Here is a 26,410-nt window from a genome sequence, read left to right as displayed (position 1 = left end):
TCTTCCAAGCGCGCGTCGCAGATGTTTACTCTTTCCCACACGCTCTCAGGACCATGGACAGTGCCATATCGCTATCGCAGTGATTACACGAAAACGCAAATATCTGAATAAATCTCTATACGACACGATACATGTTTAATTCATTCACACTTAACCAAAAACGCATTATCAGTCCCTTTATTCCCGCATACTGTTCCCGTGTTCAAAAATCATATGCAATCAGCCAACCCTGATTAAAACCCTTAATAACTCACATTGGCTACATTTAATTTTAAACGATTATCATATTATTTCAAGTATGATCTGATCTGAATATATTGTGTGGGTCGAGCACTGGAACAAGACAATTCAGGACGACTGTTCATGCCGAAGCAACTGCTTTTAAAAGCAGTCTATCAAATACATCTAAAACACACATACACAATATAGAGGAAAATAGAAAAATCGCGCAATTCATTCATTTAATAACGTCACTGAATCGATTTTCTATCCATTCTTTTTTCAATCCTTTTTTTTTAAATCCCAATAGCTATAACTATATACATTCAGCTAAAACATTTAAATACAGTGAGACGACGTCCTTTAAGGATTCATATAAGGAAATACCTTTTGATACACAACACAAACACATTTCATAATGTTCACGAAAATTCAAAGTTCCATTCGCACCTGATCCACCTGTCAGTTCAGCGTCTCTTCCAATAACTCATTCCTGCGCATTCAGACTGCCCCCTGGTGGCTCTTCAAAACAAACAGGCTGTAGTGATTTCATGCAGGGGTAAACACATCAACACCTTTTCTTATTTCGAAAATTTAAAGTGTTGACATGTGACATGGAAATGTGTCTGGGATCTGCTTGATGACTGTAGCAGCAGTCTGCTCTTGCCTTGCAGGACTGAGGCTGATTTGGGTCCAGTCTGGGTGATGGCTGACGTGCTGGAGATCAGGACGGATGGGAACTCTCTGCTGAAAGCAGTATGGCTTCGCCGTTTGCGCCTTACAAGGCTTCTCCTGGAAGGTGGAGCCTACATCAATGAAAGCAACGATCGTGGAGAGACACCGCTCATGGTGGCCTGCATGTCCAAACACTCTGACCAGCAGAGTGTCAGCAAGGCTAAACTTGTCAAGTACCTTCTGGACAACAAAGCGGACCCTAATATCCAAGACAAAGCTGGAAGGACAGCCCTCATGCATGCATGCAGTCACAGGGCAGGACATGAGGTGGTCTCACATCTACTGACCAACGGGGCTGATCCGAGCCTGGAGGACCGTCATGGATCCTCTGCTTTAGTCTATGCTGTCAACGCAGATGATAAAGAAACCTTAAGAGTTCTCCTTGATGCCTGCAAAGCCAAAGGCAAGGAGGTCATCATCATTACCACAGACAAATCGCCGTCGGGAACCAAAACTACCAAGCAGTACCTGAATGTTCCTCCGTCTCCTGAGTTGGATGAGAGGACATCTCCTGCACCATGTGCCTCACCATCAGAGATAGATCTTAATACACTGCCATCTCCCAGCAAAGAGGAGGAGAAAGACACTGTATTCAATTTTCAAACAAAGTTTAAGTCAACCTCAAACACAGCAGCCAAACTTCCCAATGGACATACTTCCCCCAGTAAGAAGCCGGTGAACCCCAAGCGGGCTCGTCTACCCCAGCTGAAGCGACTACAGTCAGAGCCCTGGGGTCTGATTGCCCCCTCCGTGTTGGCGGCAGCAAATGAAGTGAGCAAGAGAGCCAACTCCGATGAAGATGTTGTTTCAGGTGTCAACGGTCTGAGTCTGTCTAAAAGAGGGACTTTGTCCCGGCATAACAGTGTGGACGGAAAGGATATCTTGTTTCCGATGGTGGGAGATCAGACCACGAGAATTTCCCCAACTTCATCCTTTTCGGCATCTTCCAAGGCCTCCTACGAGAGATCGCTGGCACAGCACCAACCCCTGGCACGGCGTAGCACTGTCCCCGTGGAGCAGGAGGGCTCGGGAGGAAACGTGGGCCCAGCTAGCCTCAGAGACACACTGCACCGGCGGCGACTGGGGAATGAACACTACGACTCAGACTCCCAGCTGTACTCAGATTCCAGCATGCTAGACTCTCCTAAGGCACCCCTAGAGAGAAGGAAGCTCAATACATCCCCTCTTGCTATGCTTACAGGCTCGCGAGAGTCCTTGGACAGCAATCCCAGTACCTCCTCCCCTAGCACAACCAGATGCAGAGCACCTGGCCTACTGGAGCGGCGCGGCTCTGGAACGCTATTGCTGGACTATATATCCCACACCCGCCCAGGTCACCTGCCCCCGCTAAACATCAACCCCAACCCTCCGATTCCAGATATAGGGGCGTGCAGCAAGCCCTCATCCCCACTTGCAGCAGGTTTCAGACCAATAGCTCCCGTAGCACCCAACTCACCAAAGAGAGGCAACCTCAGGACGAAAAAGAAACTTGTGAGAAGGCACTCTATGCAAGTGGAACAGATGAAGCAGCTTTCAAACTTTGAGGAGCTCAACCATCAATCGTGAAACTCAGTCTATGTAGATGTAGCAACTTTAACATCATTAATATACGTCTGAGATTTTTGGGTAATAAAACAGGTGGTACCTGTAATAGAATTTAAAAGTAGTTAGCACTGAATGTAGCCACTTAGGGCAAAGGGATATTGTATCAAGAGGTTAATCTACTTGTTAGTTTCAATTAGCAAAAAGGCAATTTTTGAAAAAGCAACTGAAAACAAATATATTTATCTAGGAGGGGAAAAAAAAAAATCAGATGTTGCAGGTGCATACATAGCTTATTGTCTATAAAGGTGAAGATATTTAAAGATGCCACCTAGCTGTTAAAGGTTAGTTTAGATTTAATATATGATGTAACATTATAGCGTAAGCTTATACTGTCATTTCCTACCACCCACAAAACTGTTTTTCAAAATGTATGTTGGTGGAAATGGGATTTACATCACAATCACAAAAATACAACAAAGCAGTGCAATTTTCCATTCCGCAACAAAGGTAGTGTTTGTCCTCTTAAAGAGTAGGTGAGAGAGTGCGCTATTATTCTCTTGCGTATGAAGATTGAATCTGACAGCTTGACTACAGCTAGTTCTAAGCGCAGGTCTTCTGCTGCAAACAAAAATATCTGTATTTCTTCAAAGTCTAGACATCTCTCCATGAGATTCATTAAAGCAGACAGGAGAGTGAATGCAAAACCAGACTGTCAAAATGGAGCAGAGAGGTCACCAGATCATACCCATTAAAAGAAAGCATTCCACTGGCTCCTGATTAAAAAGCTGGAAGTCCTGCAAGAAAAGCAAATCCGGTTGAGAATTGTAGCAAGAGAGATTACATTTTCTCTGATCACTATACATATAAAATGTTAACTTTTTAATGTTGATGTTCATAATGCCTGTGAGCAGATGTATCATTACATGCATTCCTGATCTAGATTCTGTAAGAAATACTGACCATCTGTGAGTTCATTATAAGGAAATCTGTCTCTTGTAATTGATTACATCTTACTTTGATTGCAATAATACAGGCAACATTGCAAATGTAATTATTATGACTTACTCCTTAACGCAAAGACGATTCATATAGTCAGAGCCCTTAGTTAACCTTGCTGGGTTGGCAGTCTTATATATATATATATATATATATATATATATATATATATATATATATATATATATATATATATATATATATATATATATATATAGTATATATATAAAGTGTCAGTTCGTTCCATGATGAGTTCAAAAGATTAATGTTTGTAGCTAATTAGTGTATAGTGCCTTTGAAGGAGAGTAAAATGTGTTCTGCATCACAGATTACTTTTAATAAAATATTATCGAGCAGCGTTTTAATTACAATATTAGAATCAGTTTGCTGCAAGTGAGAGATCACATGACAAATATAACAATGACAACAATCACTAGGTAATAATCATAACGTATTTAGGTAAGGTCTGTAGCAGAACATACCTTGTGATAAACCAATGACTATTGTACAGACAAATGTAAACATAGGTTTATCCATTTGTCAGCCAATGTTACGTGGTAGAACTAATGTGCCCATGTTACTTTTTGTGCAACTGCAAAGTGCTTCAGATTCATTGCTGCTATAATGTTTAATAGCCACTTATTAGCCTGCATAAGGCTGTCAAATAATATATGTTCTGTAGTACTAGAGTTAGCTGGCTAACTCCTCACTAATTTTCCCTGGGTTAAGACATAAAACACAAGCAATCAGCAAACAGATGCATTCAGGCTTTTGGTCTGTGATTATGAAATACGTGTATGACATAAAAATATATATGGGTCAATAATAATTATCATTTATAACTCCTAACTGCTGGCCCTCAAGCAATTCAGTAGTAAAAAAAAACTGAACATAAAAGAGTACATTTAAATTATTAATAAACCCCAAATGAGACCATGTGAAAAGGTTTTATCACGACTGTCTTATATGAAAACTGTGAGGCATACTTTTTGGTTGCGCTCATGTTTACATTGTTTGATGCATAGTATTTTTGTATGTAGTATCTTGTATATTTTGAATAAATGTCTGTATCAATCTGTACAAACTTTCTAGTCATTCAAATCACACAGGCCTGTAAAAGCACCTGTTATGTTCAGCAGGACCCATCGTTGCAGCATTCAGATCCCCGTAGTCTGTGTCCTTCTTCCACTGGTTTAGATTAGTAGTCACTGTGGGCAAAAAGTAGAAATATGTGGGTTAAATTGATTGTAAATCTCAAAGGAGTAACAACACAGACATCTCTGGCGAGGCTCTGACCCCTGACCTATAGTAGACCAGTTTATTTTTCCAGATCTAATCCACTGTAAAGTGTAAAGTCGTCAGGGCTCTTAATAAAGTACATTAAGGGATTACAGAGGATCTTCTTCCAAAGGTGTAGTTTAGGCTAGACGTTTTTTTTTAACAGATGATAGACAGAATAGGTGTAATGTTGAAAAAGAAAATATCAGTTGTCTGTCAGCTTGAACCAGCATGGTCAATACAAATCATGTTGACCCACAAAAGTGTCACTCACTCGCGCATTTTTGCTTGTTTTTTGTCTCTGTAAACTCTTGACTGTTGTGTGTGAAAGTCCCTGGAGACTAAGGCAGGGGTTTTGACCCCTTTACTAAAAGCCATCTATATATGTTTATGTATGAAAAAGCATTTAAACGGTTAGATAAATAGTAAGTGTGACATTATAAATACAACATATTGTTTACCAAATTAAATTGGGTATACTTAATGTTGGACATATAAACCTGAAGAAGAACATTTTCAGTTAAAAACGATTTGTATAAGCAATGTTCACATTAAATGTATGTAGGCAGCGTACGTACTGCGTTAAGAATGCTGCCTGACAACCCCAGAGATCAAGATAAAGGGGACTATAGTGAGAAAAACTCACTAGAAAGATACAAAGCAAACATATACAAATCTGGAAAGTATGTATACGACAATAAAGGAGAGAAACATTTAGAATGTCCATTTTGCTTTGACTTTTTATCCTCTGAAATTTTCTGAGGACCCTGCTTAGAACCTTCTGTGTAGGACGCTTCGGGGTCCCCGGACCCCAGTTTAAAAACCCCTGACCTATTGTATTAGGTTTACCAGATTTACCATATGACTAATGATACTTGTTAACTAAGCTGCCTCCTTGGCTATTCATAGTAGTCTCCTAAAGCAGTAATTGCATAAATAGGTATATATAATATACATCTAAACTGTGATGTTTAAAAAAGCTAAAGGGATGTTTATGGGTGATAAATGACTTCACTCAGTACAAACAATTGGTTACAGACAGCTTGCAATGTTGGAAGTATAAACATTTTGTGTACAAATGAACTAAAAATAAGGACCCACTTTATATAAGGTGGCCTTAACTACTATGTAGTAACATTTTAATTAATCATTTGATACAATGCACTTATTATGTTTTTACATTCTACAATGACCTGCATGTAATTACATCTGTAATTAATTTCTGTAGTTACATTAAGTACACTGTTGACACTTTCCTTACACCTATGTTTTAAATGTGGTTATTTTTCTTACACAAACGCATCGATTCGCTTCAGAAGGCCTTTATTAACCCCCCAGAGCTGTGTGGAGCAGTTATTTGACGGACAGATGCATTTTTATGGACTTCAAAAACAGAGCAACAGTAACTGTCATTATAAAGCTTGGAAGAGCCAGGAATTTTTTTATTTGTCAGAAAGAAGAATGTCATATACACCACACCTATCCCTAACTTTACCCTTACACTTACCACCACACCTGTCCCTAGTTATAACTTTACCCTTAAACTTACCCAGCCCACCACACCTGTCCCTAAATTTACCCATCCCACCACACCTGTCCCAAACTTTACCCTTAAACTTACCCATCCCACCACACCTGTCCCTAACTTTACCCTTAAACTTACCCATCCCACCACACCTGTCCCTAACTTTACCCATAACTTACCCATCCCACCACACCTGTCCCTAACTTTACCCTTAAACTTACCCATCCCACCACACCTGTCCCTAACTTTACCCTTAAACTTACCCATCCCACCACACCTGTCCCTAACTTTACCCTTAAACTTACCCATCCCACCACACCTGTCCCTAACTTTACCCTTAAACTTACCCATCCCACCACACCTGTCCCTAACTTTACCCTTAAACTTACCCATCCCACCACACCTGTCCCTAACTTTACCCTTAAACTTACCCATACCACCACACCTGTCCCTAACTTTACCCTTAAACTTACCCACACCACCACACCTGTCCCTAACTTTACCCTTAAACTTACCCATCCCACCACACCTGTCCCTAACTTTACCCTTAAACTTACCCATCCCACCACACCTGTCCCTAACTTTACCCTTAACTTACCCATCCCACCACACCTGTCCCTAACTTTACCCTTAAACTTACCCATCCCACCACACCTGTCCCTAACTTTACCCTTAAACTTACCCATCCCACCACACCTGTCCCTAACTTTACCCTTAAACTTACCCATCCCACCACACCTGTCCCTAACTTTACCCTTAAACTTACCCATCCCATCACACCTGTCCCTAACTTTACCCTTAAACTTACCCATCCCACCACACCTGTCCCTAACTTTACCCTTAAACTTACCCATCCCACCACACCTGTCCCTAACTTTACCCTTAACTTACCCATCCCACCACACCTGTCCCTAACTTTACCCTTAAACTTACCCATCCCACCACACCTGTCCCTAACTTTACCCTTAAACTTACCCATCCCACCACACCTGTCCCTAACTTTACCCTTAACTTACCCATCCCACCACACCTGTCCCTAACTTTACCCTTAACTTACCCATCCCACCACACCTGTCCCTAACTTTACCCTTAACTTACCCATCCCACCACACCTGTCCCTAACTTTACCCTTAAACTTACCCATCCCACCACACCTGTCCCTAACTTTACCCTTAAACTTACCCATCCCACCACACCTGTCCCTAACTTTACCCTTAAACTTACCCACACCACCACACCTGTCCCTAACTTTACCCTTAAACTTACCCACACCACCACACCTGTCCCTAACTTTACCCTTAAACTTACCCATCCCACCACACCTGTCCCTAACTTTACCCTTAAACTTACCCATCCCACCACACCTGTCCCTAACTTTACCCTTATCCCACCTCAATATCAGCAAAAGTGTTTTGCAAAATAATATGAACACAAAAAGTACATTGTACTTATTTTTGATAATATAGGCCTTATATAAAGTGGGACCAAAAATAATGACTGTAGGTGTAGGAAATTCTAGTGTTACACATAGTCATAAAAACTCAAACGGAAAACTTAATCACTAAAGTGTAATAATGATTTATTACTGACCTCTGGTGGATATACAGTAGTTGCATCTCTCCTCTCTTGATGAATGGAAAACAAATAGGATACAAAAAAATGGAATATGATTATATTATGATCTAGATGTGACACACGTGGCATTTTGGTTCTTTCTAATAATTTATAACTCACTTTGAAACAAGGAATACTCGTCAGAATATTACTTTTTTGCTAGACTATCTATAGCTTTGTACACTGTCTATTTAAACTAATTTTAAATAATCCTCTCTGAACTAAAGCTTCCAGGGGCCCGTTCTTCGTACCTCGCTAACTCAGTTAGCTGGATTTGATTGTTGACGATTTGGCATGATCTTGGATTGTTTGGTTCTTCGAAGCACATCCTGAACTTGCTGTCATAGCAACAGGTCCGTAAGCTTAAACCTGCTTGGGAGCAGCTTATTTCATGCAAACAGGATTAGATTGCATCTTGAGGTGATACTTAAAATCTGTCCCAGCCACTGCTACTTTATTACAAGAGTTCATTACTGAACCAGGAGCAATAATAATCATTTTAAATAATAATATAAAAATGTTATATTGTATATGTATACGAGAATGTTTAATGTTGTGTATAATACTAGACAGCCACTTGATTGAGCGATTTATTTGTGATGGAATAATTACTTTATATAATTTTATTTTTATTGGTTTACACACCACATGTTGTACAGTTAATCTGAGCCGTGCATTAAGTGATCACGGATATTATGGGAGTGGCTTGATGCAGCGCAAGAGAGGATAATTTGATCTTGACCCATAAGAAACTTGAATACTGTCACGTTACAAATCTGCTTCAAATTGAATTAAAAATGAAATTACAACATTGAAATAAAAACGTAAAGGGTGTAGTACAAATACTGTATAAAATCGTGAATATAAATAATTTGTAATCATGTTATAAAAAAACAAAAAACATTTATAATTTATCTATTATAACTTTTATGTTAGTTTGGTGGTTTGGCTGTTTCCTTATAAAGGTCCAGAAATTCGTGGGGTTTTTATTGTATAATTTGTCACGTTTTTTGCCAGGTGGCTTTTTAATTATATGATGTCATTACGTTGCTGTCTTGACGCCAGCCAATCGCTGCATTGCTGATCGTGGTTTCGAGTATTGATGCATCTGCCCTCTTCAGGGAACACAAGAACGCGCAGTGATCTTAGATCATTTAATCCAGATATTTTAATCCAATCCGCAAATTCGTTTGAAGAACCAAATTAGCCAGAGATCAGTTATCACGATTAAAAGATCTGGGATCTGTCAAATCATCTCAGATGTAATAAGCAACGTACGAAGAACGGGCCCCAGTAATACAAGGTCAAAAACAAATTTAATTATAATATTATACTAATCATTTACTAACATTATAGCCTTTACCTCCACCAGGTGGCACTATGAAAAAAAGTTATTATTTACAGGCAACAAATGTATATGGCTTGATTTCATTGTAAATTTAAGTGGAGAAGGATATAAAAGTATGTACATATAAAACAATAAATACAAATTATAACCACATGACAGAATGTGCTCATCAGTACCACACGTACTGTTGTACTTGAGTACACAGCAGTGATTCAGTTGTGGGGAACCAGATCCAGCTGTTAAAATAATTGGATTTTTTTTGTCTTTGACCTATGCAAAGTTGACTACTGTAAGCAGGCAAACACTGTAGAGTAAACAGTTGACTGTGAACTACGTGTTTCAGAGCTCTGAATGATAGCAGAGGTCATATTGACATGTAGTTCAGTGGAGCAATATTTGCATGTTGAATTTCAGAATGACAACCTTGACTTGAATGACAACAACACAGACATAAACAGAAAAAGCTAGTGATGTTACTCAATCTGTTTCCTTGTCAAAATCACGTGAAGCATTTGAGGAATTGAACTGGCTTAGATTGCCAAAGCTGGGACAATTGAACTTAGGCGAGGAAACCCCCAAACTCCATAATTTCTATTTAATTATACGGTTAATTAACAAAACCTAAAATTAAATATATGTGGTGAATTTTGTGAGACAGAACATAAGTGTATTTGTCAACAACTCCTCAGCCTTTAAAGGGATTGTTCACCCCAAAATTAAAATGTTGTCATCATTTACTCACCCTCAAGTTGTTCCAAACCTGTATGAGTTTTTTTGTTCTGTTGTCAACCTTTGAGTAAGTAGATGATGACAACATTTTCATTTTTGGGTGAACTATCCCTTTAACTACTCATTCACTAGTAGGGCTGAATCCGAAATTTCCCCCCAAACCCCTACGTTAGTCAACTATACAGTTCACTTGAAGGATTGAATGTACAATGTAGGATAGAATGAGTGCACTCGATAACATCCACTATGGTTTCGGACAGCACTACAAATGGCTGTAGGATAAAGGGGACGATTTCTGATTCAGCCGAGCTTTTGGCACCTTGAAATGACCTGCAGCAGCTCTACGGCGCATGCGCGCAATCAAACTGCGCACCTCCCATTCTTTCACCCAGTATGGTAACACAAACCAGCTAAAATTAGCGGAGCTACTCAGCAACCAGACAACGGAATGTGAAAAAGGTTATCTGTCTGTCTGTTACTTTTGCCAAATAACACAAATAAAAACACTTCCAATCCGTTTGAATATCCACTAGAAATCCTTCTAAAAGATTAAAAACGTATATTCATATTTGAAAAAATGATGAATGCAAATGAGGGCATTCCAGAAGAGCACACAGTCGGAAATAACTCTGGACGCCTGTGAGGGGTTAACTGAAAACGAAAGGGAACGTGCAGACTGTCCGTTATCAAAAGTCACTAGGTGGAACATCGATGTGTTGCTTATTCAAATACGATTGGCCAATCGCCACTTCGACGTAATGGTGACGTCGCCCTGACACGGAGGCGGAGAAGAGCCTCGTTTATTGCCGTTTGCTCCGATTCATTCGACCCTTCCTTCGACCGGAGTGTAGTCGGGCAGCAACCTCTAGTGTTTTCGGCTAGATAAAAAAAACATGGCAGGTTACTTGAAGGTCCTCAGCTCTCTCACTAGGTCTGCGGCCACTCTATCAAAAAACCCCGCCGTTCTTGCTCCAGCTTCTTGCCAGAGTTTGCAACAGAGGAACTGTGAGTTTTCCACTTTCAAAATTGTCTGTAGATATGTCAATGAAACCGGCGCTTTAACACCGGCTAATGCTTATCTGAGACGATGGGCTTCTACATTTAAACATCCTTACATCCCTACCACATACCTCATGCTTGTATCGAAAGACGCCGGCCGGTTTCGGACAGTTTTACGTCTTTCAATCCGCCGGTTTGCAGATTTCCATCTAGTAACGTTAGAGCGAACAGCAGAACGTTATTTTCGTGGTGACGTTGTACGTGTAGCGGGAATCGCGCGGCCGCACAGGCAGAAGTCGCGCTCGTGCTCGCGCTCCTTTGTTAGCTCGTTGGGTGCCTTTTAAAGAAAAGGAACATAATACGATAGTTTACTTAAATTTAATCCATTGGGGTTAAGACGCCGTTTCTAAAAGGCTAATCCGGTTTTAATCACATAATTGCGTTTTTGAACAATTTGACGGCGTCGTAATAGAGCCGTTTGACTGTGTTTTTTTTTTTTTTTTAAATCGCCCGATTTGGATGACTTATGAAACCATTCCTGCCTAAAACACTGCTGTAAATCATGTAAACGTTTAATCAAACATCCTTGTGATGCAAGATAATTCGATAACCAGTTATACGAGTGTTCATAGGGGCTGTCATTGTTTTGATTGTGCTATATAAGTTAGTCTGTGTGAATCAGTTCAAGGTCAGTCGGCCTGGTGGTCAATACGTAGTATTTTACTATTGACCGAGTGCTGACCATGAAGTGAAGGTGTAATCTACTCTAAGAAATATTGACTATTACACCATAGCGCGTTATTTTTAGCCTAGCTTTATATACCCTATTTGATATGGAGGCTGCATCGATCTAAATGTCTAAATATTTGATGCAACTGAACGTTGTGAAACATGCATCTCTCAGGTTGTTACTTTAAAACACGGGACAACTGAAGGGCAGAAATTCACAGACAACTGTGAATGAATTGGTGTCATGCCCTGACACTAGCTTGTCCCTCTGTTAGATAATCAGTTGTCATGGAGGATAGGTTGGGGGTTTACTTGATGTACTCATGTCCTCCAGGTCACCTTTACACTTTACCCTTTACCCTGAATGGGTTAATCCTAATAAGCAGCAGTGCTCCTGTATCACACCCGAATGATTAAATGTAATATTGGTAGAATTGACCTTTTGCGCTTGAGGTGTGCCACATTGAAACATTTGCGTTGCCAAGTTTACTAGAAGACGTGATTATTTGGCTCTGAATGGTTGTGTTGGTATGTCTCGTTCCCTAAACTAAAGCGGTTTGGATTATTATGGGTTTTTCAGTGAGCTTCTAATATAGGTGAAATGTCAGCCACTCAATGCATAGTGTTCCTGTATGAAGAAGTCGACTCGTCTTGCGTTTCAGATTGCCTTTATTGACAAGTTCAGGCACAGTGCCAAGCACACTTGCATGTTCTCTCTCATTAAAGTCACAAGGTTGGATATGACTTTTGCCAAGAGGTTTTATGGGTTGTAATGAGAGCTGAGAAGCCCACAATCTTCATTTAGAAATCTTTTTCTAAACTTATTTATGCATGAATATATAACTCCCTTTTTTATGATTATATTCTATTTTCCACTATTTCGAAAAGAACCTGAGCTGCTGTCGTCAACCCAGCTGGTTAGTTATTTCACGTCATTTATTTTTAGTGTCTCCATCTTCAGCATCTTCGTGAAATGGCTAATTTCAGACACTTTCTCTCTGGGTCACTCTTGAGATGCTTTTGAAAGTCGTCATTAGGGAAGAGTTGGAGTGTGAGAACATTTGCTCAAAAGATTTGTGAGGACTCCACGTGAACATGCTCACCTCATGGATTATTTTTTAAACTACTGACCTTCAAGTGCGGAGAACAAGTGTACACTGTTTGCAAATGTCCTTGACAACGAAAACTCAAAGGGCCATGTGAGAATAATTGCTTGCTATATGATATGCTGACCACATGCTTTGTGTAGAAGCTGAGATACGTGTGGGTTGACATTTCCTTTTGTAGTTTTACCGTTTAAAGGAATAGTTTGCACAAATTCTATCATTTTTTTCTCACTGAATTTGGATTGACTTTGGACTGATAGTTTGTACATTGAAAATTAAATAAATAGTTTACCCAAAAATTGCAATGTTGGATTGACAGTTTACATGCAATTTTAAGGACATAAATATGATGATAAATATAGCAATGTAAATAAGTTTCAAAAAGTTGTGTTAAATGTTACTGAATAAGTAATAAGTCACTTTTGGTTGCAATTGAATGTTTGATTAACAACTTTTTTGTTCCAGTTATTGTCAATTCTCTTTGGCAGGCACATGAATGAAATACTATGGCTCTAGGAACCATGGTGCGGAACATGTAACAAAATATATTTAATAAAAAATATACATATTTAGTTTTTCGCCGCTAGAGATTGCTTATTCAAACAAAGGAGTGGCTTGATGACATTGATTTCACAGAGCTTTTATTATACCGCAGACGAGCGCTTCCGCTTCTTCTGCTCATGTGTATGTGGGGTAACGCAGCGCTGTTTTATCATATTAGATACATTTGAGTGTGTTGAAAGTTATGTTATAATGCTACTCTGAGCGTTCACTTGGCGGATACTATGAGAGACTTTTTGCGCACTGCAGTGAGCTAGATCGATATTAGGCATGTTAAAACATAGCACTCGCTGTAAATCAAGAAAACGAGATTTAAACGATAAGACTGACTGTGTTGAGCAGAACAATCATTAGTTTTCTGTCGATGAATGTATCCAAACAGTTGCTCACCCGTCTAATAAAACACATAACATATTAAAGCGTCTTTGGTGTTTCCATGGTTTCTACAAAATAAAACACAACTGGAGGGTATGATGTAATTGATAGGCGACGTACAGACACGGTCCTGGTTAAAATGGCTGATTTCTCTGGATTTAAACATTCTTGGAAACATTTGGGATATTGTAAGTACACAAGTCAAAAAGATAAATAACATCGTTCTAGTGGTTTTTGGATATTTGACTCCAAAAATCTTACATATTGTGACACTTAAAACTTTACTTTTCAAATAAATTTGTGGAGAAAAAAAGTTGTACATATTAAGTAACACAACTGTTTTCAACTTTGATGATAATAATAAGAAAAACCGTTCTTGAGCACCAAATCCGCATATTAGAATAATTTCTGAAGTATCACGTGACACTGCCGAAGACCGCAAAACTATTATTGGTCTTTCAAAAAAAATTCAAAAAATCATACTGACCCTAAAGCTTAACTTCCACTAATTAAAGCTGGGTGTACACTGTACAATTTTGGCCAAGATTTGCTCGTCTGAGGCAAACTTTGCAAATCCAAAAAGTTATTTCTAATTCTAGGCTAAAATCTGAAGTCTTTGATTAGTTTGACTTGTTCACCGACAGCCGATTAATGGCCGTTGCAATCAAATTTGACCTCTGACGAAATTCTGGCAGCGTCAGTTCTGCACTGTGACTTCCTCTTTGACGACCGTCAAATTGTCTTCATTTTTCAAGACAAGCCATGACTAAAATTACTGTTAGAGATTTCTTAGTATTCCACGCTTTCTGTCCCACGTGTAATGCATCTCACTGTCACCGAAACGTATCGCTGATTGAAGTAAAACTCTGGATGAGTTTTCTTGCGTGCGTGCGTCCATTTAACGCGCCTTGACTGCCGTACAGTCTGACATTAATGACAACTGAGATCTTGCAGTGTGCCATGGCTCACAGCGAGGATCATGTTCGTACAGTCTGACAAGCAACAATTGTAAAGGACTATAAAACCGCATGCATATTACGGAAGAACATTGTTTTGGTTGTGCTTTGGCTCTGCATGACTGCGGATGCATATGGTTCTTTCCATAGGCCGTAAAAAAATATGGATGATGCGTCTTCACTACCTTCCACTGAAGAAATATGGTGCTGGCAGATTTGGGACAGAGTCTGTGCAGTAGTGACCTCGGGACCGGAGTCTGCGCAGTAGAGAGCAGGAAGTAGAGGCGCGATATCAAAAGCCCTCCCACTCTCGCAGATGCAGAACAATTCATTATGTTGGTGTGAAATAAACAGTAATGGGAATGTAGAAATTAAAGCTAAAGCTCCAATCTCCTCCTGAAATTCCAGAAAAAAGTCTGTTAGTGCCTCAGTGACAACTTCACTCAGAGAAGCCGTCAATCTCAGCTGTCAATCATGACGTCACACCCCCTCGTTTTTATAGCATCAAATAACTAACTAAAACCAAACTTATTTAAAAATCAAACACTTGAAATTAAATCAGTGTGATTAAAAACTGCCTAAAATGACAGAAGCCATCTTTGGGAAAAAAATATTTGAAATGTAATTTGATTGTTTAGTTTCTCACGTCCATTCGAATACATGGAGGGGTGGGGTTTATGAGCTATACTGGGACCAGCCACCTGAGGCGATCGATACGCTTTGGCTTCAGTTTTCAACACGAGTACGGCAGGCTTGGTTCTTTCTCATAACTAAAAAAAGAGAGCTCATAAAACATTCACTGCTAGGCTTTAGAGACATAACCCAGTTTAAATGGAAAGGATCTCAAGCTGACTAGCTGAAGACGTTACTGTAGCTTCACCCAGTAATAGACATGCTACTTCCTTGAAAATGAATTCCTGCACAGCGCTACAACACCCATAATGCAATGAGCCTTCACAATAGATAATGCTTCACAATCAACTCTTTTAGAAAATGATACTGTTTTTATTACGAGCTCTGACGCGTTCTCTTTGTGCAAGCAGACTCTTCCATTCAGTTTTTTTTTTTAAATGGGTGATTTCCCCAGAGTTTAGAGATTTAGCCTTTTCCCTGTTCTCGCTTGTTGTGACAACTAACCTACGTCCCTTCCACACCATACATGTGTCAAAGTAGCTGGAGCAACTGTTCTTTATTTACGGATTTGAAGTTATATCTAAAATATAACACCGTTAGTGTATCGTGGTGAGACGAAAACACATTTTGGAAGAAGGATTAATGAATTGAACAAAAAAAAGTTATATAGTGTAACTTTAATTTAGGTTAAGCGTTGCACTAAAATAAGAGTTTAGAAGGAAATAGAAGGGTAGAACCGACTATTTGTGTTTGAAATTGTTTAGAAAAGGTTCCTAAAATAGGTGACATGGCACCAACTGGATTCTAGTGCAGCCAGCATATCGTCCATTGTGCAATAGTGTAGGAGTAAAGTGGCAGTGTGCCCTATCATGCTCACTGCATATGAAGCATGTTGTTTGATCACATACAATTTCTAAATGGATGGAAAATGTGTCCGCAGTCCATCGTGGCACCTTAGCTCATACCTTAGCTCAGCATAAATGTATCATTCAAGGGATTCATACTCTGTACTGTTGTTGGAAACGGGATATTGAAGCATGCTTACATAATCCTGCCCATACACTCTTCCTCCCCCTTTAGCATGCTGTGCTGTGCCCAGCGCTTATGACTAGTGAGAGGATTCTTTTCCCCAGGATTCCCTGTTTATGTAATTTCTGATCACGAACTCAGTCAGGTTTCAAGCGAAAGGCCTTACCCATAATGCAGTTTTGGTTGACACAGCTGTGCTGAGCCTGAGCGGTAACTCTATCTGAAAGATTTTTTCTCTCCCTTCTCTAGCCTGGTGTTGTTTTCTTCACCTGTGATATCTTGGATTTGCAGAAATGAAATGGTCCCCGTTCATCTTTTATATTAGAATTTTGAGTTAGTATGTGTTGCATTAAAATATTTAGGAACATTTGACAGCTTTAATCTGTAGACTGTGGCTTTGTCATTCTGCAATGAAAATATTCACAGGGTCTGAACTAGGGCTGCGTAATATATTGAAATATCGCAAATGTACACATCGCAATATGCATATCGCAATGGTACGCAATATCTGAATGATTTTAATAGTCTACTTCAACATTGTGAAAAGTGTACGTTTTAGGTCGACGCATATAGCAGAGAATAGACTGGGCACACGACTGTTACTTATGTGACTTGCTTGACGTTAAAAAGAGTTATTAAACACAATAACTTGCGAAAAACAACTCCTTGCAGTCTCGCGCTGTCTGACACACACACCGAAACGTGCGCACAAACCGTTCTTTTTTCCGTGTTTTGTTACACACTCAAACTGTCAAATACACACACGGTTATGTCAAAATGGCGGTCTTGATGAGTATTCATGTAAACACAGTCGGTTATGCTTTAAGTGAAGGATATCAGTTGGGGAAAGAAATAGATTTTGCACACTTAAAACAATAACGTATCGCATATCGAATATCACATTATTTAACAAGGATATCGCATTTTTCTTCAATATCGCACAGCCCTAGTCTGAACCTTGACTTTATGGATGTGACCTGACCTGTGGCTACTGAAATGTAATGAAGATGCAGTTTATAGTGTGTTGCATCAGTGGAGTGTAGTAAATATGTTATCCACAGTGCTTATAAGTGTCTATGTCAAGCTTTATTGACGGCATTTTATCTTTTATGAACTCTTTTACTGATTTTGACAGCTTTGCCGACTCGTTAGATGGAGTGATTCTGGAGCAGGAACTTGGCAAGTGTAACAAAGTCACTTGATTCCCTCCATGGCTCCCCCTCCTTCCTCTACTTTGTCCCCACTGAGAGAGGGAGAGAGTGAGATGAACTCTACTTGCTCGCTTTAGTGTGAAGCGGTGGCATGAGAAGTTTTTTTAAACGCTCAAGGTAGGCTAGAAGTTCATGAAATTGCTGCAAATTGGTCCTTGTAGCAGCAAGTGGAAGTGGGTGATATGAGTAATTTTATGGCGCAACATTTTATGGTCATACACAGTACATTTTTGGTTTATAACTCCCTCGCTTTGAGGTTTGGAAACACCCTAGACAAAGTGGGATTGAACAATGACAGCAAAAATACTTATCAATTTGTGATGACTGGACAACCCAGACTATAATATCTAGAACTATTTAAAGCATGTCTAAACTGTATTTCTAATTTGACTGTTGTCTAATAACCTTAATTGGTAATCGGCCAGTAGGCGCATTGACCCAGTAATCTTAAAAAATTAATCCTGGGCCAGTTTAATCAACTAATTGGGCATTACAGCTGCCAAAAGGGCCACGCCTGGCTGTCACTTGTTGTTGCTATGGTGTAAGACGAAAATCATTATTGCTGTTCTTCAATGATAGTTACAAGATACTTCAATGGCTTTGTTAAATGTGAGGGTTTATGCTGATATTATCTAAAACCTCACTTTGCCTTGGTCTTTTCCAAACCTTTATATGGCATTGTATATGTTAAATAACCATATGTCAATGCCATTTTTTTTTCTCTTATTTTATTTTTTGTAATGCGAGTTGAGTTGTTGTATACAGTTGCACTGTCAAGCCCTAGCAGGAAATAATGAAACCAAAGTGCAAAATGTGTTGCATATCTAAATATCACGCCCATGTTACGGCCAACAGTAGGTTGCATTTTTCTTATTTACACTTCCATTCAAAAGTTTTGAGTTGGTGAGGGGAAAAAAGCATTAAAAAATATTTGACCAAGGCTGCAGAAATACAGTAAAACCGTAATATTTACAATAACCATTTTCTATTTTAAACTGTGAAGGCAAAGCTGAATTTTTAGCAGCCATTACTCCAGTCTTCATGATCCTTCAGTAATCATTCCATGCTGTTTTGGTGCTCAAGAAACATTCCTTGTTATTATCAATGTTGAAAACAGTTGTGCTGCTCAATATTGTTTGTGGAAATGGTGATAAATTTGTCAGGATTCTTGAATGGAAAATTAAAAATAGCTGCTTTTATTTAAAACAGAAAATGTCAATGTTAAAGTCTTTACTGTCAATTTAATGCAACCTTGCTGAATTAAATAAAGTCTTACTGACATAACATTTTTGAAGGATAGTGTATGATGTGGTCTATCTGAAGAAAACCCTCAAATTACAAAATTAGAAATTAGAGCTAAATTAGTCTAAATTAGAGCGTGGCTCATTCGCACTGTAATTTCACTGTTTAAAATGTGTTTGATCGTGTACAGGGACAATGTTGAAATGATGGGTGCAATGCATATCCTTGTTTTTACTTGTTATAATGTACGTGTGTGTGTGTGTGTGTGTGTGTACTGTAGCCTCAGCATTTGCACGCTCTGTGCAGATAGATGGCTGCAGTGGAAAAGAGCAGGTGTTGATTTTTGTTTATCTGTGATGATGCATTATGCATGGGTGTAATGGGTATATTCAAGCCTTTTCCCTCCAGAATACTATTCATGTTGACATTGGATCAGCTTTTATACTGCATTTTAGTGGTAATGATGACGTTCATAACTGTTTCTTGGGCAACCAGAACTTGGAACGCCTACTAGCTCCCAACCAGTACAGCGACTGGCGACATGTAGCTGCAAAGTAAATGGAGCTTTATATATCTTTATTATCCTCCTCCTTGAGGGAAACGCTAATTCCCAGGTGTCTCATGAGTGGGAAGAAACAATCCCTTATTCAGGCCTGAAAGGAAAACACTCATAGAAAGATTTTGTTTTGTTTTTTGACAGATGCCGATAAACGTATCAAGGTGGCACAGCCGGTGGTGGAGATGGACGGAGATGAGATGACCAGGATCATCTGGGAATTCATCAAAGAAAAGGTGCTTAAACGCCAAGCGTGTGAGTGAGTGAGAGAATGAGGGGGAGGGAAGCGCTGTCTGTCTGGTCTATTTTTAAATCTATGACACACACACACATCGAGAGAAAAACAGAATGCGGGAGGGAAAGATGTAGAGGGCAAAGGAAAGAGAGAAACAGGAGAATGAGAAGCCTAGACAGACACAGACAGAATGAAAATTGGGTTAGACAAGAGTAGAAAGACAAAAGGAGGCGGAAATTGGAAAGGGAATGTGACAGTGTCTCTTGGGAAAATTAAACAGACGAAGAGAGAGTGGAGGAGTGATTGGCGTGTTATGCAGATCTCCTTTTTTAAAACGACTGTGTGATAGGCTTACTGGGAGAGTGTGCACGCGGAGATCGAGAGATTACAGCAGCATCACGCAGGGGGCAGGGCCAGCATAGAGGTCATTCTTACTGGCTGGCCGTCTGCCTCCATGAGAGAAACGGCAGATGGTGGTGGTGACGTTCCAAGCGCTAAAATTATTCTGCCAGTTCTGTGGAGAATCAGAATAGGCTTATTATTTATAGCCAGCAAAACAATGCCATTAAACCAAAGAGAACAAGATTCTCTGTTTCGGTTCAATTTGAATTTAAACGTTCACACGTGACATATTTTAAAAGTAAAGTGTGAAATTTCTGCATCATTGAACTGAATATTCAGATCGGATAGGATCGTATTTTCCAAAAACATCAGAAAAACTACATCACCCTTTGAGACTAAAAGGAAATGGGTAAATTGCCAAATTACTTGATTTAATGTAATGAATTAAAGAGATGGTTCACCCAAAAATGAAAATTCTGTCATTTAATTACTCGCCCTCATGCCGTAAGAACTTTGTTCATCTTCGAAACACAAATAAAGATCTTTTTGTGTGTCGCTTCATAAAATTAAGGTTAAACCATTGGAGTCACATGGCTTACTTTAATGATGTCTTTCCTATATTTCTGGACGTTGAATGTGCAAGTTGCGTTGCTCCCAACGGTGGGACAGAAAGCTCTCAGTTTAATCAAAAAGATCTTCGTTTGTGTTCCAAAGATGAACAAAAGTCTTACAGGTTTGGAGTAATTAATGACAGAATTAAAATTTTTTGGGTGAACTATCCCTCTAACCTGTGTTTTATGACACTGACACTGTTTACATATTTAACATGAAACTGTTGTGTCCAGCTCATTCTGTCCAATGTGGATGTGGAGCTGAAGTACTATGACCTGGGTCTTCCATACCGTGACCAGACTGATGACCAAGTCACAATCGACTCTGCTATAGCTACCCAGAAATACAATGTTGCTGTGAAATGCGCCACAATTACACCCGACGAAGCTAGGGTCGAAGGTACGGCACATCTTAGAAACACTTCCTCTTTGTGATTTATATCATTTGTTGTAAATTACTTGCGGATATATCAACCATGCTGTTCAGTTGGGCCATTTTCAGCTGATTTTGATCTTTTCAACGATGTTGTTGATTTAACAGATTTAGTTTGTATCAGTTTTTTCCCCAGCATATTTATGTGAATTAAGCAAATGTTGTGAAAAAGTTTGTTTTATTTAAAAAATCTTTGAAATATTATTTTGAAATCTGTATTAGTATCATCAGATTGTATCATCTCGCATTCTAGATAACTGTTTAAAAATCCATAATGGCCATCTTCTAATTTGTACAGCTGCTTTTTCTAAAAAAACATGCCATTTTCATATTTTCACAAAAAGTGCATTATGTAAATCTTTGACATCGATTACACTCGACAGAGTTCAAACTGAAGAAAATGTGGAAGAGTCCCAACGGAACCATCAGGAACATTCTGGGCGGCACTGTCTTCCGTGAGCCAATCGTCTGCAAGAACATTCCTAGACTTGTTCCTGGCTGGACACAGCCCATCACCATCGGCAGACACGCCTACGGTGACCAGGTCTGTTTTTTGGATGTTCTGGATGTTTTTTTGTTTTTTTTAAAGGATTAGTTCACTTTCAAATAAACTTTTGCTTATAATTTACTCACCCCCTTGTCATCCAAGATGTCCATGTCTTTCTGTCTTCAGTCGAAAAGAAATGAAGATTTTTGATGATTTCCGCTCATTTGTAAACACTGACTCGGTACTTCCGTCTGCGTCTAGCGTTCCGCCTTTTCAACGTAATTGTGTATTACGTGACGTCACGAGCGCGCATCAATGAACAGAGCACGGCGAGCATTTGTGCTTATAAAACTTAAACTTTATTTATTTAAAAAAAAATGAACGATCGTTACGCTAGATAAGACCCTTATTGATCGTCTGGTACCGTTTGATGTGGTTTAAAGCCCTTTTGAAGCTGTACTGAACCTCTCATTTGGACCTTGAAACGTATGGGGTCTATTGACTTCCATTATATGGAAAAATATCCTGAAATCTTTTCATCAAAAATCTTAATTTCTTTTCGACTGAAGACAGAAAGACATGGATATCTTGGATGTCAAGGGGGTGAGTAAATTATAAGCAAAAGTTTATTTGAAAGTGAACTAATCCTTTAATGGTTTTTTTTTTTGTCCAATATGTTCTTATTCCTGCTGACCTGCAATCCTCTTGTTAATTTCACAGTACAAAGCAACAGATTTTGTTGTGAGCCAACCAGGCAAATTCAAAATGGTCTTCTCTCCAGCCGATGGAAGCAAAGCCAAGGAGTGGGATGTGTTCGATTTCCCTGGTGGTGGCTGTGGAATGGGCATGTACAACACTGACGAGGTCAGTGAGCATATGCATATAATGCATTATTAAAATGAATGCGAATCAAGGTATCATATAAACAATCTGTGAAAAGAACAATAACCCCCCCCCCTAAATGTAATTGAGACCCACAGTCATGGAAAACCTGGAAATATGAAATGGTGCTTCCATGTAATAAAATAGCTTTAATATATTTACACTTCCATTCAAAAGTTTTGGGTCAGTAATATTATTATTTTTTTAGGAAATGAATACTTATATTCAGCAAGGACGCATTAAATTGATCACAAGTGACAGTCAATAATGCTACAAAAGATTTTTAAGCTTTTATATTCAGTAAAGTATCCTGTAAAAATGTTTTCCATAATATTAAGCAGCTCAACTGTTTTCAACATAGATTATAAGAAGAAATGTGTCAAAATCAGTATATTAGAATGATTTCTGAAGTATCATGTGACACTGAAGACTGGAGTAATAATGCTGAAAATTCAGATTTGTCATCACATGAATAAATTAAATTGTAAAACATGTCAACATTTTTGTTAAAATAACGCAGTCTCTGTGAGAGATGTCTTTCAAAAACAAACATTTTACTGTCATCAAACTTTTGAACGGTGGTGTGTATGAAATTTACAGAATATTAAAGTAAATTTTTTTTAACAACTTAATAGTTTTTTGGCGAATGCAAAATAAATTGACTTGAGAAATCCAGTAAACGCAAATGTTTAAATGTTCATTGAAGTGAATCCAAATGTGACCTCAAACAGGATATCTGCAGGGACCTTCCTATTTTCAGCTTCCTGCACTGAAATAAAAAATTGGCAAACGGATGTATGAATTTGAAAAATATCTTTCTGTTAATGAGCTTATACTCTGGTGATCTATCTTGAAGGTGTAAAAATAACACCTTAAATTAGAGACATTTTTAGGCCGCCTCGTGTATTCTCAGTTTGTATAATTAAGGCCTTTTGGCTCAAATTCTGTTATGTTCTGCACTTACACCTCCGGGAGGATGAGGTCTACTGTAGATTATAGATGACCTCCTTCAGCCAATGTTCCTGCAGTGAACCCTGGTGTCCTGAAGTCTTTGTTTGTAGTCAGAGGAATGGTCTGTTTGGGTTTACAACAGAAGCGGTGTCTGCCTGCAGGCAGCTTCAGAGGTGGTGCTGGTGGTGGGATCATTTTTTTTGAAGTGTCTGTTCACTGTAGGCCACCAATTGATGGTGCTAAAATTGATTTTTACACCATTTCCACTTCACATTTGAAGTGAGTGAGTGTTTTTTCCCACCAATTGAAACTACACAGCCAGCATTTCCGAATCCTAGCTGAATTCCCCATTGTGAAAGTGGAACACTTGAGTGACGTTCTGTCTTTCTTCCCTTTCTATCAGTCCATCACTGGCTTCGCTCACAGCTGCTTCCAGTACGCCATCGGGAAGAAATGGCCTCTCTACATGAGCACTAAGAACACCATCCTGAAGGCTTACGATGGCCGATTCAAGGACATTTTCCAGGAAGTCTTTGAGAAGTGAGAAGGATTTATATATATATCATACATATCTTTGGCACGCTTTTTATTTACACACTTCCACCGCGTGTTGCTGTGTAATTATGAGATTAGCGCTTTGAGACGCTGCCACAGTGGTGTCATGTGAAACTATACTTTTCTTCCAAAGTAATTTCAATGGAAAATCTCGAAGCGTCTTCTTTTTTTGTTTTCCATTGGCAGAAACTACAAGCCGGAGTTTGACAAGCTGAAGATCTGGTATGAGCACAGGCTCATCGATGACATGGTGGCTCAGGTGCTGAAGTCGTCGGGTGCTTTTGTGTGGGCCTGCAAGAACTATGATGGAGATGTACAGTCTGACATCCTTGCTCAGGGTAAGAATCCTAGGAAAATATGTATTCAATCATTTCAGTCTATTGTTTTTGTCATATTGCACCCAGATTCATCCAATTAGCCTTTTTAAATAGTTTTGGCACTTACAGAGACTTTCAAGTCATGAATCTCTTGACTTTATAGTCTGATTTGTTCCTACTACATAAAGGCAGAAAAGAGAAATCACGCTACCAATTTTTAAAGGCCCATTGTGCTCCTGATTAAAGGATGTTGAATATTGTCTACAGGTTTCGGCTCTCTGGGACTGATGACCTCAGTGCTGATATGCCCTGATGGAAAGACCATTGAGGCCGAGGCCGCCCACGGCACCGTAACCAGGCATTACCGTGAGCACCAGAAGGTTTGTGTAGTTCAGCTATTTGTGTTCTTGCTATGCATCATATTCTGTGTACAAATATAGGTTTGATACCGAAAATTCAGTGTAGTGTTGTGTTGCATAAAATAATAAGGTAACACTTTATTTCGATGGTCCACTTTAGACATTCTACTAACCAAGTCACTTTGAATCTACGTCATGTCAACTAACTCAAATTAGAGTATTAGTAGACTGTTTGCTAAATATAAGTCTTAAAATAAGTCCACTTATACTGTGAGAGGTAGTTGCGAAGTGAAAAATGATAGTTAGTAGATTGTCTAAAGTGGACCATCAAAATAAAGTGTAACCAATTAAGGGTAATAAAAAAAAAACAAGAGCAACCTGGACGTTCCACAACTGAATTTAGATGCCTTCTGCCATCTTGTGGTAAGAGGAAAAAACAACAACCTTCAACATCAGCATTTAAACTGATTTTTTTTTTAGCAAGGATGCAATAAATTGCTTAAAGGTAACATTCTTAACATCAAAAACAAAGAATCCTGAAAAAATATATAAAATTTCCCCAAAAATATTAAGCAGCACAGCTGTTTTGAACATTGATAATAAATGATGTCTGAAGGATCATGTGACACATTGAAGACTGGAGTAATGATGCTGAAAATGTAATCACTAGAATAAATTACGTTTGACATATGTTGACAGCTGTTTTAAATTATATTATTTCACTTTAATACTATTTTACACTGTGATCAAATAAATGCAACAATTCTATAATGTAATTGCAATTATTGTATGATCTTCTAGGAGGCGCACATTAAATATTTTTTGTATACGCATGTATGCTGCAGTTGGGGTGCACCCATATATTTATAACTCACACCTAGCAATTTTCACGTGCAATTGCATGTGAATAGCTCACAATGTAGAACCCTGAATTAACTGGCAAGAATTTTAAAAATGTATCATAATATTGCGTTGCTTTATTACACAGGGTAGGCCAACTAGCACTAACCCCATTGCCAGCATCTTTGCTTGGACCAGAGGACTGGAGCACCGCGGCAAACTCGATGGAAACCCAGACCTGATCAAGTAAGCTCATCTGTTACTGTCAGTCATCTGTACGGTATGATTGGGACAGCTTGGCTGAAAGGAGAGTTTTCGCATTCCAGTCATATTGGTAATGAATCAAAAGTGGGACTGTTCATCATTGTCCTGTTTCTTTGCAGGTTCTCTCAGACTCTAGAACGTGTGTGTGTGGAGACTGTGGAGAGCGGCGTGATGACCAAGGATCTGGCTGGCTGCATTCACGGTCTCGCCAAGTAAGTCAGCAAATTATTCCGAGCATATAAAAAATGATCAAAGTGTAATGCCTTCAACCTCCATTAAATGACAAAACCGCTGACATCAATTGTTATGTGCGCTCTAGCTAATGTCTCTGATGGTATTAACATTTGTCTTTCTGTGACCACAGCTGTAAGCTGAACGAGCATTACGTCAACACCACAGACTTCTTGGATGCCATCAAGACGAACCTAGACAAGGCACTGGGCAAATGAAGGACAACGGGGCCCGGACACAGTGGAGAGTGTCTTTTTGTACCTCATTTTTAACTTAAAGGTCATGAATACCACGTTATGTATGAAGGGAGGAGTAATAAAAACATAGTGATGTTCCTAGCTGTTCTGTTAGCGAATCCTGCTGATGGGTGATCCCATCTCTTCCCGCACCTCCAGGGGTCTATTTTTGTAAGATGAAGTACTGTATGTCAGATTCTGTATAATACCACAGGAGAAAAAGAAAGATCAAGGGCCAGATGAGAAACCCTCTAATAAATCCGTCACCTGGATTCCCGTTC

At 39.1% G+C, this 26,410-nt stretch overlaps 2 protein-coding genes across 2 annotated transcripts; both read left to right on the top strand.

Annotated features, from left to right (window-relative positions):
• Window positions 1–924: 924 nt before the first annotated feature.
• ankrd34c (ankyrin repeat domain 34C) lies at window positions 925–2,520 on the top strand (the record flags this gene model as incomplete). The annotated part of the gene is made up of 1 exon (XM_079825117.1): window positions 925–2,520. The coding sequence occupies one exon, from the start codon at window positions 925–927 to the stop codon at window positions 2,518–2,520; it is 1,596 nt and encodes a 531-aa protein (XP_079681243.1).
• Window positions 2,521–10,642: 8,122 nt separating this feature from the next.
• idh2 (isocitrate dehydrogenase (NADP(+)) 2) lies at window positions 10,643–26,401 on the top strand. The gene is made up of 11 exons (XM_079824995.1): window positions 10,643–10,994; window positions 19,531–19,622; window positions 20,809–20,974; window positions 21,391–21,551; window positions 22,215–22,358; window positions 23,731–23,867; window positions 24,069–24,220; window positions 24,467–24,579; window positions 25,547–25,644; window positions 25,782–25,874; window positions 26,027–26,401. Exons 1-11 carry the CDS (start codon window positions 10,883–10,885, stop codon window positions 26,109–26,111), a joined length of 1,353 nt encoding a protein of 450 aa, XP_079681121.1. The 5' UTR covers window positions 10,643–10,882; the 3' UTR covers window positions 26,112–26,401.
• The last annotated feature ends 9 nt before the right edge of the window (window positions 26,402–26,410 follow it).

This window comes from Gobio gobio, assembly GCF_949357685.1.
Source record: "Gobio gobio genome assembly, chromosome: 9".
In the NCBI taxonomy this organism is placed as follows: Eukaryota; Metazoa; Chordata; class Actinopteri; order Cypriniformes; family Gobionidae; genus Gobio; species Gobio gobio.
This window is presented reverse-complemented; position numbering and strand designations above follow the sequence as displayed.